The sequence below is a fragment of the Penicillium pulvis genome (genome assembly GCF_028828015.1).
Source record: "Penicillium pulvis strain IBT 33274 chromosome Unknown contig_7_segment1_segment0, whole genome shotgun sequence".
Lineage (NCBI taxonomy): Eukaryota > Fungi > Ascomycota > Eurotiomycetes > Eurotiales > Aspergillaceae > Penicillium > Penicillium pulvis.
Window position 1 is genome coordinate 3041403 of NW_026643079.1, and position 16952 is coordinate 3058354.

At 50.3% G+C, this 16952-nt stretch overlaps 7 protein-coding genes across 7 annotated transcripts; 4 read left to right on the forward strand and 3 right to left on the reverse strand.

The window, feature by feature from the left end:
• Positions 1-540: 540 nt before the first annotated feature.
• N7503_009103 (KxDL motif-containing protein) lies at positions 541-1525 on the forward strand (the record flags this gene model as incomplete). The annotated part of the gene is made up of 3 exons (XM_057068650.1): positions 541-848; positions 1003-1155; positions 1444-1525. 3 exons carry the CDS (start codon positions 541-543, stop codon positions 1523-1525), a joined length of 543 nt encoding a protein of 180 aa, XP_056919505.1.
• Positions 1526-2421: 896 nt separating this feature from the next.
• N7503_009104 (AAA family ATPase SEC18) lies at positions 2422-5046 on the reverse strand (the record flags this gene model as incomplete). The annotated part of the gene is made up of 3 exons (XM_057068651.1): positions 2422-4290; positions 4341-4656; positions 4715-5046. 3 exons carry the CDS (start codon positions 5044-5046, stop codon positions 2422-2424), a joined length of 2517 nt encoding a protein of 838 aa, XP_056919506.1.
• A 340-nt stretch (positions 5047-5386) lies between these two features.
• N7503_009105 (uncharacterized protein) lies at positions 5387-6513 on the forward strand (the record flags this gene model as incomplete). Its single annotated transcript, XM_057068652.1, has 2 exons — positions 5387-5394; positions 5448-6513. The coding sequence occupies 2 exons, from the start codon at positions 5387-5389 to the stop codon at positions 6511-6513; spliced, it is 1074 nt and encodes a 357-aa protein (XP_056919507.1).
• A 305-nt stretch (positions 6514-6818) lies between these two features.
• N7503_009106 (protein arginine methyltransferase RmtB) lies at positions 6819-8667 on the reverse strand (the record flags this gene model as incomplete). Its single annotated transcript, XM_057068653.1, has 4 exons — positions 8401-8667; positions 7924-8331; positions 7628-7865; positions 6819-7572 (listed from the first exon to the last, which is right to left on the reverse strand). Exons 1-4 carry the CDS (start codon positions 8639-8641, stop codon positions 6819-6821), a joined length of 1641 nt encoding a protein of 546 aa, XP_056919508.1. The 5' UTR covers positions 8642-8667.
• Positions 8668-8873: 206 nt separating this feature from the next.
• Positions 8874-10260, forward strand: N7503_009107 (Mo25 family protein; the record flags this gene model as incomplete). Its single annotated transcript, XM_057068654.1, has 5 exons — positions 8874-8978; positions 9027-9087; positions 9165-9643; positions 9703-9975; positions 10027-10260. 5 exons carry the CDS (start codon positions 8874-8876, stop codon positions 10258-10260), a joined length of 1152 nt encoding a protein of 383 aa, XP_056919509.1.
• Positions 10261-11100: 840 nt separating this feature from the next.
• N7503_009108 (putative TBC domain protein) lies at positions 11101-13712 on the forward strand (the record flags this gene model as incomplete). The annotated part of the gene is made up of 2 exons (XM_057068655.1): positions 11101-13260; positions 13320-13712. The coding sequence occupies 2 exons, from the start codon at positions 11101-11103 to the stop codon at positions 13710-13712; spliced, it is 2553 nt and encodes an 850-aa protein (XP_056919510.1).
• Positions 13713-15444: 1732 nt separating this feature from the next.
• On the reverse strand, positions 15445-16200 carry N7503_009109 (uncharacterized protein; the record flags this gene model as incomplete). The annotated part of the gene is made up of 1 exon (XM_057068656.1): positions 15445-16200. The coding sequence occupies one exon, from the start codon at positions 16198-16200 to the stop codon at positions 15445-15447; it is 756 nt and encodes a 251-aa protein (XP_056919511.1).
• Between the last annotated feature and the right edge of the window lie 752 nt (positions 16201-16952).

Below are 16952 nucleotides of genomic sequence, written 5' to 3' on the forward strand. Positions count from 1 at the left end.
TAGACCTAGTACGATGATCCTGGGAAAAAAACCGCCACGGGAGAGCGGAAACCTTGGACGGGAATGGCGCCCTGGCCCAGACACACTCGATTCCCACTCGAGCGGGGTCAGGGCGGTCCAAGAGACGAATCGGCGGGCAGAAACGGAGAAAGAGGTGCAGCCGAAGGCCGGAGATTGGGAGATACACAGGAGGGGTGCGAGTCCCAGTCTCTCGAATGGTCCAATGGATCCCGTCCGGGGCCCTCATATCCTTGCCATCCCTCGTCGCCTCGCCACGACGAGGGTCCCCCGCCGGAAGGAAGACTGTCCGTCGAAGTCTATAAATTCCCTCGTTTTGTCGGGCAGTCCTAGTTTTCCTTCCTCTTCCTCTTCCACCTCTTCCAGCTGCCCCGATTGCAACAGCCCTAAGTCTCTTCGATCCATTTTATATTGCTGTCCCATACTTCATCAAGGAGTCCATCGTCCTCCTATACATCATTATCTTAACACACTCAGACCTTCTAATCCATCAATTCATCTTTTCATCAGCAATCAACCATCATGGCTGCCCGCCGTCAGTACTACCAGCCTTCCGCTGTTCCCATGAGCATGCCCTCCAAGGCACCAGCACCAGCCAGCATGTACCCAGTCTCCAGGGTTCCAGGATCGCCAACAGATTACTCTGATGCAAGCACCACTACTGGTAGCCGTACTTCCGGCGGCTTGACCTTCAGCTCTGCTGGCGGAGATTATGATTCAAGCTCAGCCTCGTACTCCGGTGTGGATGTTGTCGACGTCCTGAGCGATCGCATGCAAAATGCCTTCGACCCAACACCGCTGGACAAGAGCCTGGCAAGCCAAGCGCAGACGTGAGTGAATTTGCGACACGAGACGGAAGCTCCACCCCACAAAAACCGGCGACTCGCCTTCGCAAATGCGAAAGAGAGCTAGTTAAAACCACAATCTTCACACTTTGCGTCAAACTTGATATGGGATTGAAAGCTAACGAGCCGCCAAAATTAGCTCCGGTCAGATGCGCGCTAAGCAGCAGGAGCTCCTCGAGCTGCAAGCCATGGCACAACGCCGCATGAAGGGTCTGCGAGCAAACTTCAACGAAGGACTCAAGACCGCCCGAGAAACCAAGCGGGATCTCGAATGGACCCAGAAGCGCGTCAGGTAAGCAATACATTAAAAAAATCCACACCACTGCAAGGAATGCGCAGCACGCCAAAAAGGAAGTGCAAACACCTCTGGCATTGAACGGACGTTGTCGAGATTTCCGCCCCGCTCCGCGCGTGACAGGGGGAGAAATCAAGATAATCTCCGCTCCGCCGGGCCAGATCTTGGCACGTGCACCGGGGGATCGACAAGTGACGTCCAAATTAGCGTCGCATGCGGTTCCTGCAGTGGTCCCTGATTTCCCAGTGTTCTAGAAGTGCTGACGAATCTTTTTTCTACGAATAGCGCCCTCAAGTCTAAGGCTGAGAAGGCCCACCCGGACGAATACCGTCGGGCATCGAAGAAATACACCTACGACGACTACTGATTCGGTGGCTAGACCCGCTTTTGGGTTACTTTGTTTCTGCTGCTTATTCTAACGACTGCTATGACGACTTCGGACAAAATCGGGACTAGGGACTTGCAATATTTGGGAATCTTGGGATGGTTTAGCTCGGGACGGGTTAATTTGCTTTTTTTGGTGCGGCTGCCTGTTTGTTTATTACACGTGTATAGGCTTTTCGTTTCTTTGTGCGTGTATAGCCTCTATGTCTGCATTTCCTATCTATATAGGTGTGGTTTTCGTGAATCATACGCTGTTTTTACCGTTATACCGGTCTGGATAAGGATTTCTGGCCATTCAGTGGCCGTAAATTTAGGGCACTGGTGTATTGGACTAAGGTACAAAGGCTCCCGAGGTCGGTGATATACGTAGTGAGCCCTTAAGCCGTGTATCTGAAGCGAGATATGCTTACAGGCTGTGTGATGTATCCATGTATCCACTTCGTTGGTTAATCTTGGTAGATGTGATGCCTGTTAGGGCTTTAGCTCCTTGCATGTATTCAAGGGGGAAAAATATCTGCCAAACATTAAAATAAGAGGACGGAAAGGAAACCCATTAGTTTTTCTTCTTTTTGTCCAAATGCCCATGCAAGAATGAGTACATGAAATTACGACGAATCTTCAAGCAAAAGCGTTGCTTCACTAAAGTAACTAAATCCCCAGAGATTTGAGACGAATGACAGACAATGGGCTTCAATCGATGAATGGCCAAGTCAAAGCAATACATCAGCTGCCTTGTTATGGTCTACAGTAGGAATAAGTTTGCAGAGAACAAGCCTCTCGTATACATGGAAGGCATGAAGTGTGGTATATAGTCAAACAGACTTAGAAGCTGAAGTCATCATTACACGGCTGTTAAATAAGCCCTTATCTATATAATATCTAAGCAAATGACTGCTCCTCAATGGCCCGATTAATGACACGGACAAACCGGCCGACCTTATCAGCATCCTGCTTAGCAGTTTCAATGCCCAGGAGCACCTTCTTAATACCCACGCTGACACGGCCATCATCTGCCAGGCCACCAACGCTCTCCAAAGCACGGGCAATTTCCTGTGCATCAAAGGCACCGGACTGCTCCATGACATAGCGCAGCTCGCCAAAGGACTGCACGTTCGGGACCATGATATCCGAGTTGAAGGAATTGTACACATCAAGCTGCTTCATCAAAGCACGCTCAGTGGTTGTAGCCAGGACCAACAGACGACGTCCATGCGTAGGCTGCTTCCGGAGGAAGACCATAAGGGCTTGCAGAACGCTGTTGCTGAAGCGGGGACCGATAGGCACCCAGTCGATAATGCGCTCAATGTTATCGATGACGACAATACTGGTGTTGGACTTGTAGGCGCTGTCAAAGATCCGGCTAATATGCTGGATCTTGGACGGCTCACTGAAGCCGACCATGTCCTCTGGGCTGATCAGCTTGATGAAGGGGAAGCCGGAATCAATGGCGATGCGTGCAGCGAGGGCCGTCTTGCCACTACCAGGGGGGCCATGAAGCAAGACAGAGAACAAGGGGGTGGCCTCTGCCTGACCAACCTGCTTGACGAACAGCTCGCCTTCCCGCAAGATTTCGTTGATGGTCTCAGAGTAGTGGATAACACCATACTGAATGCGGCTGGAAAGCTCTTCCTCCGAGACACCGAAAGCAGGCTTCACTTCGTCAAGAGCATGGCGGAAATCGGCTTGATTGACCTTCATATTAATGACATCGTCATTGATGCTGGCCATGGTGCCAACCTTGACATGGCGAGAGAAAGCAAATGACGAGGCAGACTTGACCAAACCAGCAATCTCAGCACCAGAAAAGTTTTTGGTCACGGTTGCAAGCTCAGGAAGATCGAAGTCTGAGTCCAGGACGTTATTCTTGCGCATCTTTTCAGTGTGAATCTTCAGAATCTGGCGTCGACCAGCCTCGTCGGGAAGGGAGATCTCAATGTGGACCTCCAGACGACCAGGACGCAGCAAGGCCTCATCAATCATATCCATTCGGTTGGTCATACCGATCAAGAGGATGTTGTTAAGCTGATCAACACCGTCCAGCTTGGACAGCAGTTGGTTAACAACACTATCACCGACACCAGTGCCGCCACCCGAACCGCTACCACGTTGCTTGCAAACAGCATCCAATTCATCAAAGATAATGATGTGCAAGCCACTTTCATCACCCTTCTCCTTGTATTCCTTCTCGGCATCCGCGAACATCTTTCGAATATTCTCTTCGGACTGACCCACATATTTGTTCAGGACTTCGGGTCCGTTGATGATCTTCGGCTCCCGAGCATTGAGCATTTTTCCGATCTGTCGCGCAATCAAAGTTTTTCCAGTACCTGGAGGTCCGTAAAGCAAAAGACCCTTGACGTGCTGGATGCCGAGCTTGTCAACCAGACCGGGAGGGAAAATACGAGAGGCAAATGCACGACGGAAAATGGTGCTAAACTCGGAGTCCAGACCGCCGATTCCCATATCCTCAAACTTGAACCCGGGCTGAATAATCGAATTGGCAGCCGGGCGTCGGTTAGAGGCCTTGACGTTGATACCTGTTTGGGAGTCTTTGAAGAAGTTGAGCTGAGTATGCCGTGTGATGATTCCTCGAGCTGTGGGGTTGGTCTCAACCTCTCCAGCATTGGCATCGCCTTTCTCCGATGTCAGGTCAACCCGTTGAACAGTCTTAACCTGCAACAGTAGAGGAATGCTCTTGTGGTCCATCAAAACCCTTTGACCCGGAGCAAGCAGTTGGTTTTCGAAATTCTGTAGATATTAGTAAAAGTGAAATCTGTTTGAGCGTAGAATCGACGTACTCTAATGACAGCATTGGCCAACTCATCCTGGTCATATGGTGCCTCCACTCGCTTCTTTGCCGATGCGAAGCTGACTTCAATGTCCGCAGAGCCCAAATAAGCCTGGCCGCCTTGGCTGAATGGATCGTACAACTGCACTTTGATGGCATCCCTCAGTCCGATGTTCGCCCATGTTCGCTGAGGGTCCGACATGCTCATCAATCCAGGCGGGAAGCCGTCCAAAGGCCGGGCGGAGAAGACGAAAACGTCATTGATGAGGAGGAGCACATCGGTGCCATCGCGACTCGGGGGAATGTCCTGGGGTGAAACAGCGACACTGCGCACAATTAGTTATTGAAGCCAGCCAGAAACCACTAACTTTGCAATCTACATACAGGTTACCAAAGGTATAGTTGTCGTTGGGACTCTTGGTAGGGCTGAGAGTCCAAGTCTGTCCGCCTGCAGACGGCATGCGCCCAGGCATCGGTTGCTGCGGTCTGCCCATGTTCTGTGGTGAAGGAGCTCCGTATCCGCTTGAAGGAAAGTTTGCATCAGTCATGGGCACATCGCCGTCAGGGATCTGCCCCGCGGGCATGGGGACGTGGCCGTAATCATACCGTGGAGGCCCTTGGTTGGGGTTCGCGTAGCCCTGCGGCGACGGACGCTGCGGCTCCTGTCGAGAAGCGAAAGGGTTTTGAATACTGGGTAGGTCCTTCCGATTGAACATTTTGGATCGTGAGAGATCTGGTAGTTGGAAACGTAGTCAGGTATGTTGAGGGGAGTTTGGCGGTGACGCCACTCTGTTTTCACAGCAGGCAACCAGGTATTTGAGACCTCGGTTTAGCACGGCCGATTCAGGTTCAGTAAATTAAGAGTGACCCGAGAATTCACAGGCGCATTCAATGAAATATCTAGATGGTGGAGAAGTTAAGCTAGCATTTCCACGAGCTGGAGGTTCACCCCGACGACCGCAATAGCGTCAGGCGGTGGGGGCCTTATCGATAAGCCAAGTCTAGAGCTCCTCACCAAAGCTACACTTTGTACATTTAGTTCTAATCACCACCACGATGCCGCTGTAAGTCGCCTTTTTTTCTCTGTTTACTTTTGGCCCTAGCTAACATATTATAGTCATCTTCTTGGCAAGAAGTCATGGAACGTTTACAACCCCGAGAACGTCGCCCGCGTCAAGCGTGATGAGGCCCAAGCGAAGGCCCTCGAGGAGGAAGATGAGCGTCGCATGCAGGAGGTCGATGCCGATCGGAGAATCCTAATATTGCGCGGAGAAAGAGTACCTACGCCCCCTCCACCACCGCCCGCGCGTTCTGCATCAGAGGCTCTCAGTCGACCAGAACGAACATTAGCAGACGATGCTGGAAGAACCCGCAAAAGAAGGCGTATTGCAGGGGAGGATGATACGGAAAGAGATATACGCTATGCACGAGAAGATGCGGAGCAAGCCAGTGCTAAACGGGAGGAATTAACAGTCGCGGCCCTTCGGAAGAACAAGACGTCTGACGCCCCGATCTTGGACCGCGACGGCCATATCAACCTCTTCCCCGCAGAAGGAGGCAAGAAGAAGGTGGAGAAAAATAAAGAAGCCGAGGCTGAAGCCCAGAAAGAAAAGCGAAGCTACGAAGATCAATATACAATGCGCTTTTCCAATGCGGCGGGCTTCAAACAGTCAATCGGTCAGAAACCATGGTATTCATCTTCAGCACAGGCAGTGGAAGCCCCGGACACAAGATCAAAAAATGTATGGGGTAATGAGGATCCTATGCGTAAAGAACGAGAGAAGTTCAGGATGGATGCCAATGATCCTCTCGCAGCTATGAAGCGCGGTGTCCGGCAGTTGAGAGCGACGGAGCAAGAGCGAAAACGGTGGAATGATGAGAAGAGAAAGGAGCTTGAATCGCTCAAATCTGAGCAGGGAGGTCGGGATCGTTCGAAATATCACCGAAAAAGACGATCAAGGTCCGCTGATAGCCTTGAGGGGTTCAAGCTCGATGTACCAGCCGTCAAAGACCGAGACGATAAAGATTATAGAAGTTCACGGCGGCATCATCATCGCCACCACCACCGAGACCAGAGCCGCGATAGGCACCGAGAAAGTTCATCTCGACGCTCACATCACTCATCAGATCGTACCCAGCGTCCCCGAAGGTTGGAGAATGAAGCTGTTTATGAGAAGCGTTAGATATGCTTTCCAAGGATTCGGTGATTATAATTATTATGACTGTATGGTTATGAGGATTTGGTTGCTATTGGTGTTCCCTTTGAGGTATATTCACAGGTTTCAATACAAGTCATTGGGTATAAGGGCCACCAAGGCCATGTGCATGCATAACTATATCCTAGTATTTTTCATGGGGAAAGGACACCCAAAATCGAAAATAACAAAGCATTCTACATGCTCTTTACCGGCTTCCTCGGAGGAGCAGCTAAAAGAAAAAACGTAGCTCGTCATTGAAACAACATCCAAAGTGGATAGCTGCAAGCGGCTTATTGGAGTGACCACTTCTGAGAACCCTTGGTGTTATCACCCCCTTGCCAGTCAATGTTGATGTTCAGGCCTCGAGAGCCTTCTTGATCCCTCTTCTGGTAGCCAATCTTGCCGGAAATGACTTGGCCCTTCTTGAGAGCCTTGGGCTTGTGGCTGCCGTGGTCAATCAGGGCAATAGTTTGCTGCCAGTGGGTCTCGGTCCCATAGGGCCCAGTAGTGAATCCAACGAATCCCTTCTTCTGCATGTCGGCGGGAACAGCATTCTCGGGAATGGGAGTGTCTCGCGAAGGCATGAAGAAAATGTCAAACCAGATAGCCCAGCCATCAAGGGCATCGATATCCTGGTTCAAGGTGACCTGGAACTCCTTCAAGAAGGTCAACTCCTCAACAGTGATGGTGTGCAAAGGAAGCGGCAGAAAGACTGTTGAGTCTGCAACGATTGTCGAAGATGGGATGTTGCGAACAAGGGCCTCATCGTAAATCTTCAACAACATGCTGGTCATCTTGAAACCGTAGACGTTCTCCCAGAAGGAGATGTGCGACGCCATGAAGTCAGGGTCCGCGTAAGGGGCAACGCGAAGGGTGGCGTGGGAGGGGACCATCAGACCGTCAGGAGCAAGGTAGCGGTCACGAGCGTAGATGACAGAGTCGAACATGCATTCGAAGAGAAGGGCGTAGCCCATCCACTCAGAGATAATGATGTCAACCTTGTCTACGGGCAAGGTGACCTCCTCAATCTTTCCGCGAACGAGACTGTTGTCAATTGTTAGCGGATTAATTCATTAGAGTACCTCGGGGAAGTTCATACGTGATAACATCCCCAAACTCGTTGTCAAAGACAATCTCCTTCGCACGGTCGATGATGTTGGAGTTGTCAACGGAGATGACCTTCTTCGCACCAGCTTTGGCACAGAACATAGACAGGATACCAGTTCCACAGCCCACATCCAGAACAACCTTATCCTTGAAAAGGTTCTTGTTCTCGTAGACGAAGTCACGGTACGCATCGGTACGAATAGCATCCTTCAACATGGATTCGTGAATTCCTTGTACAAATATTCAGTCAGCAAGTGGAGATCCTGTCGGTGAACATGTAGTGCCTACCGTTATAAGCGTAAGATGCAAAGTAATCTTCATCAATCTCTTGCGCTTTGGTGGCCCCAGAGGCCTTGGATGCCTTCGAGTCAAGCTTATCGTCGTCCTTGGACATCTGGTCTTCCATTGACTGCTGGACTGCGAGCCTGTACTCGGAGAATTGCGTCTGCAGTCTCTCCAAGTCCTCCTGGAGCTCCAAAACCCGTCGCTCAGCCTCGCTTCCAGTGGCTGCTTCCTCACCCTGTTCCTCGGTGATATCGTCTAGGCTGTACAGGAGAGCATCGTCCTCCATCACAGGCTTCAAGTAGACATCGTCGTCAAACTTGGACTTGGAGTCGAAATCGAGGGGTTTGTTTCCGGCCTTGACCTGAGTGCGAACGTAGTTGACGAGCTTAATTGTGTCAATGAAATCCAGACCTATCATAGTCGTCCCTCATTAGTTCAATGTTCTTGTCCGAAATGGCCCATTAATCAAAGATAACATACCAAGATCCTTCTGAATCTTCAAGAGGTCAAATTGGTGCTTCTCCTTGCACGCCTTCAGCATAGAGCGTGCATCAGGGAAGACCTCATCGGAGAACAGATCCACGACAGGCTGTGTCTCATCATCAGCCTCAACGTCTTCCCAGCCTTCCTCATTGCTAGAGTCAGACTCGTCCGACACCGAGCGTGAGTCGGCGTGAACATCATCCACAGGGGCAACTGCAGTAGGGTTAGAGGATGCCATTGTGATATTTGGGTACAATTGTTTCACAAATAAAACCCAATGGAATATCAGAAACAAGGAATCATGGAGGGGCAGAGATCGAACTGATAAAAAAAATCGTTATCGGGGAGTTGCCTGAGGCCGGCAAACGGTTGCCCCGCCCTGTTTGTTTATTGCGGAACCAGAGATGTGATCAGTCCGGCGCATCGATTCTCGCCCTTCTTTCACCCAAACCTCACAAAATCTCGAGGCCATGGCTTTCTTTTTCAATCGAGGTCGGTCGCGGCAACCGGCTGATGTTGCCCGCTCTACCAAGGAATTGCTACTCAGGGTCCAGGAGACTCCTAACTTGCCCAAGGTTTGGTCCCCGACGCCATCCGCATATACAAAGCTGACGCAGTCCCAGGCCGAGGAAGACCTCGCAAAGCAACTAAGTCAGATGAAAGTGATAGTTCAAGGGACACAAGGTTAGCCAATTGCTTGGTCGTTGACTTATTCTATTTGCTTTCTAGCAATGGGAAACTGACCATTGCTTTGATTCTAGAGGTCAACACGTCACCGGACCAAGTCCACGCCCTTGTTCAAGCCACGCTCCAAGAAGACCTCCTCTACGACTTATCACGAACAATTCATTTGCTGCCATTCGAAGCTAGGAAAGATACACAGACCATTTTCTCTCATATTCTCCGTTTCCGTCCAAGCAATTACGCGCCTGACAAAGACCCTCCTGTCATTTCGTACATTGTCCACCACCGACCAGAGATCCTTGTTGAATTATGTCGCGGATATTCCGAGAGCCAGAGTGCCATGCCATGTGGTGTAATTTTAAGGGAAGCGCTCAAGTTCGACGTGGTTGCCGCGGTGCTTCTGTATGATCAGTCGAAGGAAGGAGAGCCGGCCGTGCGACTCTCCGATTTGAAGCCAAATCTGCCACAGAAAGGCGATGGAGTCTTTTGGAGCTTTTTCGATTGGATCGACAAAAGCAGTTTTGAAGTGAGCGCAGACGCGTTTACAACTTTCCGGGTAAGAGCATGATTGAAAACGAATTGAAGCACCAGAGTGGATGTTGACCGTTTTCACAGGAGATTTTGACCCGGCATAAGAACCTCGTTACCGCGTATCTGGCTACCAACTATGATTTGTTCTTTGGCCAATTCAATGACGTTCTTGTCCAATCTGACTCTTATGTGACGAAGCGGCAAAGCATCAAGCTCCTGGGCGAGATTTTGTTGGACCGTGCAAACTACAATGTGATGATGGCTTATGTGGAGAGTGGGGATAATCTTAAGTTATGCATGAAGCTCCTGCGGGATGATCGCAAGATGGTCCAGTATGAGGGGTTCCACGTTTTCAAGGTATGTCGCCCTCGTCGATCCTCAGGGGATGCATGCACTGACAAAGCCCAGGTGTTTGTAGCCAATCCAAACAAATCGGTGGCCGTGCAGCGGATTCTGATCAATAACCGCGATCGATTACTCCGGTTCCTGCCTAAGTTCCTAGAGGACCGTACTGATGACGATCAATTCACCGACGAGAAGAGTTTCCTCGTGCGACAGATTGAATTATTGCCGAAGGAGCCTGTTGAACGGAGCAGGCCTGCGCGGGAGACCCAGTCTGGAGTCAACACCGCTGTGGCTTGAGACTCGATCCAAGTGTGGGCCGCTGGATGGTCATGACCTTCTCTTCATCTCTTTGCCTTTCTTTTTTTCCTTCCACTGTTTTTTTCTTTTTCCTTTACTATGATGATTGTCGCTGTTATACTTCGGGGTTTAACTCCCTTTTTCATCCATTGCATTGGCAGCTGATGGTCTGCTGGATTTACAGCCTCGGCTTACGGGAGTTCCACGCGTTGTGCTTTGTGTACATGATTCAGATCCCAAAATTGAATTTCCTTTGTATTGGGAACCTGCATGTTCAATATTAGGACTAGTCTTGTCTATAGCGTCTAGAAAAAAAGCATGAGATATATTGCAGATCTTCCACAATTCTTCGATTTCTCCCTACGAGACTTTGTGGATTCGAATTAATTTGTTACATGAAAACCTTGGAAACAAATCAGTCCAGACTCTTCATGACACCATGGTTGTGTTCTAATCTAAGCACCACTAGCGTCTCCACTCTCTCCTTGTCGTCGTCTGCGGCCCACTGCTCGCGCGGCCGCCTGAAGGTGGGATGAAGACTTGCTTGCCCCCTATACGATCCTAAATTTAGCTCGCAAATGTTGTTATAGTTATCCCCTCACATTTTTCCCTTGGTACATTTCATCGTGTGGAATGACGGAGAAAAGATTGAGAATAGGTACCTTAGAACAGCGGCGCCAAGAAGACAGAAGGTCGACTCCACCCTCTCCGTCTTTTTCTCCTGGCCAAATTTAATTTCCAGACCCTGACGAGAAAATCGGGGATGTGAAATCGTTCGTTAAGAGATTTCTTTTCTTGCTACACTCTTTAATTCCTTATTGTGCGAGTCATGCCGGGATAATGGTGGAGGTTCCTGCATCGTTATCCCCCGTTGGATCGGAGTCGCGATCGACCCAAGCTGCGCCCTACGAATCCTCGGTCGCCGATGAACGCCCTGTCGGTATTAGATCCGTTTCGCTACCGCCGCCCGCAGATTCACTACCGGTTGCCAATGGCCGCTCCCTCAGTGCCAGCGACGCCTCGCGTGGTTCCTACCGCCCTGCCTCCGCACGCGCATCCCATACAGGCCAGCTATCGCCAACATTAGAAGCCCCAGCAAGGCGATCAATGGATGAGCGCGTCATCAATTTCAGCAGGAAAACGCCCTCGTTGCGCAGCGTCCCCAGCATCGTCATTGATGAGCCAAGTTCTCGCCCCGTTTCGCGACCAGGGTCTCGTCCGGGGTCAAGGTGGTCGGAGCGCAAGTGGGGTGGATTGAGGAAACGATCGAGCGACTTGGAGGACAAGATGAACACGGAGGACTTGCCACCGGTACCGCAAATTGACCCGGAATTCAGTGGGATTAGCTTGGATATACCAACGGCTTCCTTGGAGGGATTGGGGCAGACAATGAAGTTCTCCAACCGTGGCAGCCTGATCAGGGATCGTTCAAAGCGGCCGATATTGAAACCACGAGACCAGAACCCGAAGCTTCGATCAGAGCCAATCTCGGAGGTCGAGAACCACGAGGCGCAGTCGGACGCTGGATCTATTCAGCAATCGAACCCGGCTGATTCAGAGCCAGCCAGCAAAGCGCCGAGTATAGCGCCGAGTATAGCGCCGAGTGTAGCACCTCCCTCGACGAGCCACGATGGTGCGAGCGATAGTATCCCGGAGGCAACACCCCGGCCTTCCAATAAAGAAGCGCATCTTCGCCCTTGGCAGACGAGCCTTCAATCCAGGGCCATCTCCGCCGACGAGGATATGCTTTCCCGGCGAGTGCGACTCATGTATGAGAAGGGCGATGAAAATGTGACTGACAAGGATGTCGCAAACGCGATAGCAACTGAAAATGGCGTTCTCTGGGAGGAGACAACACCAGATCTCGAGACTGCTTCGATGCCCGCTTCAAATCTCGACACGCCAATAGCTTCGACCGACAGGGCTTCTGCCGAGGTAGAGCGCAAGCGCATGAAGAGAGAGACCCAGGAACTGGCAGGCGGTATTGAATGCTGGCAAAATATTGGCGCAGGCCAAGTTGATCGATATGGCTTTATTCATGCACCGGACGACACCGAGCCCCATCCTATTCAGCGCGTCACCACCAGCCTTCAGCTTGCATCTGAGACCCCTCGTCGCAAACTCTCAATTCGCCCTCCCACTGCTCGAGCTAGTACTCGCTCGTTCAGTGGAAGGTCTCCAACTCGCAACTTGTCCCAGAGCTCTGCTAACAATGGGCGCCCAACTTCATCCGCAAGCACCATCAGCGCACCGGTCCGGCGTTCAACGTCCCGCTTGCGTTCTGCCACTAATCGTCTCCCGCACAACAGAGACCGGAAGTTTACTGACGAGGCGGCTTACATGCTTACTCTCCCCGCAGATGACCCTAGGCAAGGCAAAGACACGCCGGCTGCACGTGCGGCGCGCAAGAAGGAATGGGAACGCGAAGATAAATGGACGAAGATGGCCAAACCGATCAAGAAGAATCGTGACGGCGGTGGCATGAAGTTTGAGTTCGATACGCATAGCTCGAAACTTATCGAGCGGACATGGAAGGGCATTCCGGATCGGTGGCGGGCATCAGCCTGGTCCTCCTTCCTAGAGGCCAGTGCAAAGCGACACAAAGATAGTCCCTCCGAAGAGGAGCTTGTGAACGCTTTCCGTGAAAGTCAATACGTCTCCTCTCCTGATGATGTGCAGATCGATATAGATGTGCCTCGCACAATCACCAGCCATATCATGTTCCGTCGGCGGTATCGCGGTGGACAACGACTTCTATTCCGGGTTCTTCATGCCATGTCATTATATTATCCTGATACAGGCTATGTTCAAGGCATGGCTGCCATTGCGGCTACACTATTGGCATACTACGACGAGGAGCAAGCTTTTGTGATGCTAGCCCGCCTTTGGCGCCTGCGTGGCTTAGAAGAGTTGTACAAGTCTGGTTTCGCAGGGCTGATGGAGGCTCTGGACGATTTTGAACGCGAGTGGCTCGCCGGTGGTGAAGTGGCTACACAGCTGGTAAGAATTAGCCTTGAGTTCTGCTTGAAAATGTAATATGCACTAATATACTATTCCAGAACGAAGTCGGAATCCCGCCAACAGCCTACGGTACCCGCTGGTATCTAACCCTCTTCAACTATTCTATTCCTTTCCCCGCTCAACTTCGAGTATGGGATGTCTTTATGCTACTTGGAGACGCCGAAGAACCCGTTGCTCCACGGCCAACCACCTCATCTGGAAGAGGACCCAAGGCACCCCCACCCCGCCTTGGTACATTTGGACAGAGCCTCGATGTGCTACATGCCACATCTGCTGCCCTTATTGATGGCATGCGGGATATCATTTTGGAATCTGATTTCGAAAATACGATGAAGGTCCTTACTAGCTGGGTCCCAATCAAGGATATCGAATTGTTCATGCGTGTCGCCAAAGCCGAATACAAGGTCCACCGACGCAAGAAAACCCATTAATCTGCTGGGTTCCTTTAATGTTGTTCTCTTTTTGAGTACCCATGTCCCTACCCACCTAATCACTGTTTTGATGGCCGCCTTTATACCCTAATGGTCGGGTCAAAATCCCGAGTCACTGTTGATGTCTAATACCCGTTATACCCAACCTTTGTCTTGCACCACGATATGGATCATTGGAATGACCAGTGGAGCGCCCTAATAATCCTGATACACCTTATTACTATTACTCCTGTCCCCGATCAATGTGTGTTCTGTCACGTTCCCTACATCATTATCTTTTTCTCCCTGTCCAGTCCTCATTTCCTTACGACTGTCATCTGCTGCTTGGCTTATACCTATTCTTACGCTCGCTATATCCCCCTTTCATTCTTTTCTGTGACTTTGCCAAAACCTTGGTATTCTCTTTTCTCATGAATAATTGACCTTGGTTTGTTGGTATTGGTGGCAAACCGACTGTTGGTCGCTGGTCCGCATCGATGTCACGAAACAAAATGCCGCGTTTGTCAAATTACTTCAATTCTCACTAGTGTGCTCGACAACACTCATACTCAGTCCAGCCAGAGTTTGAGAGCCATGCGACTGATACCCATTGAATCAGATGTTTCTTGTCTTGTCTTTCGGTTGACTATGTATACCAAGCATTTTTATTCTAGAATTGCAAGCCTGCAATAATCCATTCGGTCTCAAGGAAATTTTATCTTCATTTTCTCCCCGATATATTTTCAATTTGTAGGTGCAGCCCATACTAAGCTCAAACCCACCAGTAACCACAACCGACATCCGAGCAGAGCAATCCACCATCTAAGTCGAACTCAGCACTCCCTTACCACTCTTATTCTCTACATTCCCCTTATCAACAAAACCAGCCTTGAGGCAATTCTTAGCGTTTGGATTCAACTCAAGCTGCTCCTGATGAACAAACTCAATTCTGTAAACAGTATCCAATCCCACAGCATCCATCATCACACACGGCCCTTCTCCGCCCTAAACCACGATCTAAACATCTCATCAACAGTCTTCGCATCATGCACCCCCATCCGCAAGACAAAACAAACACTCCCGTTAAATTCCCGCCCAAATGCGATTTGAAATCATACCTGTTGACTCCCGATGCGCGCACACGGACTGGAACCGAGCCGTCTTAGCCTTCTCCACCAAGAAAGGGGGAACGTCCTCATCTGTCTCTCCGCAGGACATGATCTCGTAGAAGGTCTGCTCAGGCGAAGATGTTGCTGTGTGACTATAAGTCTGCGGCTGCGATCGCTTTTTCTTTGTTCTTTACGTGAAGTAAGAATTGCTATTATTGCTTTCTGCTGTGGTTATCGTCCCTTCTTAGGTAGATATGCTTGGTTTCGTGGTTTTGATAAGGTTAATCTTTGATATGCAAACATTCCAAGGGGCCAAAACATCAAACCTTAAAAAAGGTTAACTACCAAGCAAAGACAAGAGACATGACATGTTCGTATTTATAAGATTTGAAAAGCTACAGCATGACATGGATTCATATTCACGCGCATGCTTACACTGCTCGGATGAACGTGTACAAATAGATATGGTTGGAAGCCGAAGTTTAAGTAGGTCGTGACATTGGAACTTGGACCGAATTAGGTGTTGATTATATACATTAGATCCATCGAAATCATCCAGACAATATGCTCAAGTCTCACACATGCAGGGTATAAAAGAAATAACAAAACACAGCTTTAGACAGCTCATTCTAGGCAGCTCATCCTTAGAGCATAGCGGCAGCAGCAGCGGCAACAGCAGCAAAGGCCATAGGGGCAGCAGTAATCATAGGATGCGCAGCTCCAGTAGACTCGGCAGCACTGACAGTAGAATCGGCAGCACTGTCAGTAGACTCGGCAGCACTTCCAGTAGAATCGGCAGCACTTCCAGTAGAATCGGCAGCACTGGCAGTAGAATCGGCAGCACTGGCAGTAGAATCGGCAGCACTGGCAGTAACAGGCGAAGTAGCAGTAGCGTAGGCCTTCAAAGCCTCAACACCAGCAGTAACGGTAAGCACATGGTAGCTAACCTGGTCAGCCTCGATAGTCTGGCTAGGAATGTAGGTGCTGGTGGCAGTGGAGTATCCCTCAGCGGAGATATCCATGGAGATACTCTGGCGGCAAGAGACAGATTCCGAGACGTGGGTGAACGAGCACGCAACAGTCGCGAAAACATCGGCGGTACCACCTTGGGTGGTAATCGCTTCGTAGGCGGAGAAGCTATAGGTCGTGGGGCCCTGAATGAGCCTAAAGGGGGTCTTGCTGTCAATTGCACAGAGGGACTTGGCTACGCCGCTCTGGCAGCGGATATCGTATGTAGTGGCAGTTGCGTCGACTGCGATGACTTCAGCGGCGACGCTGGTGTACTTGGACAAGTCGACATCGCCGTCGGCAGAGGCGCCGAGGTAGCTGACGGTAGTTGTGCTGGCATCGGCAGCGGCGAAGGCCGCGAGTGTGGAAGCGAGGAACCAAGTAGCGCGCATGATGGCTTTTTTTCTGTTTGGAGGAGGAATTGGGGGTGGAAGAGTATGTATTGACTTTTGAAATAGGGGAAGAAAAAGTCCCGAGACAATAGAGACAAATCCTTCTTTTTGTACCCTTTTTTTAAGCCTTGTCAAAAGGCAGCAACAAACGCTAGTGTAACCAGTCAGCCTCGAGTGGAAATTATCATGGAGCTACTTGGACCCTGATCGCGCTCATTTGCCCTAATTGGGTCGCTTTCTCACTAGCCAAGGCACTAAAGGGGCATGGTGGCTTGATTGGCACAGGGGTCCGACCTAAGTCCGGTATCGTGGTCCGCTGTTCTCTGTACATTTACTTTGACCCAATGTTGAGATTTTGGTGGGATTTCGGTGCCCAGATCGACCGGGTGATCTAGAGCCAGCACCGGACAAGATCGGCGTTCACCTTGAGGGCCTGGTAATTTTAGACCAAACTTCGGCGAGGCTGTAACTCTATACCACATGTCCAGGACCAAGTTTTCATAATAAAATCATGCATGCTCAGGGGCTCAGGTGGGATGGACTATTTTAACAGTCTTCCTCTAAGCCAATTGCAGGTTAGAAAGCCGGAATTTTCCTCACTTTTGCCACAAAGTTTGAATTCCAAGCCCCAAGCGCTCGGCTGCGAATATTTCTTCCTCTCGCGCCAAGATTTCGGGTGCACTAGCGCCCCCATAAGGGAACTGGGTACGGATAAGTCGGTAGGACCCTTAAATGACTAACTTTTTAATCCG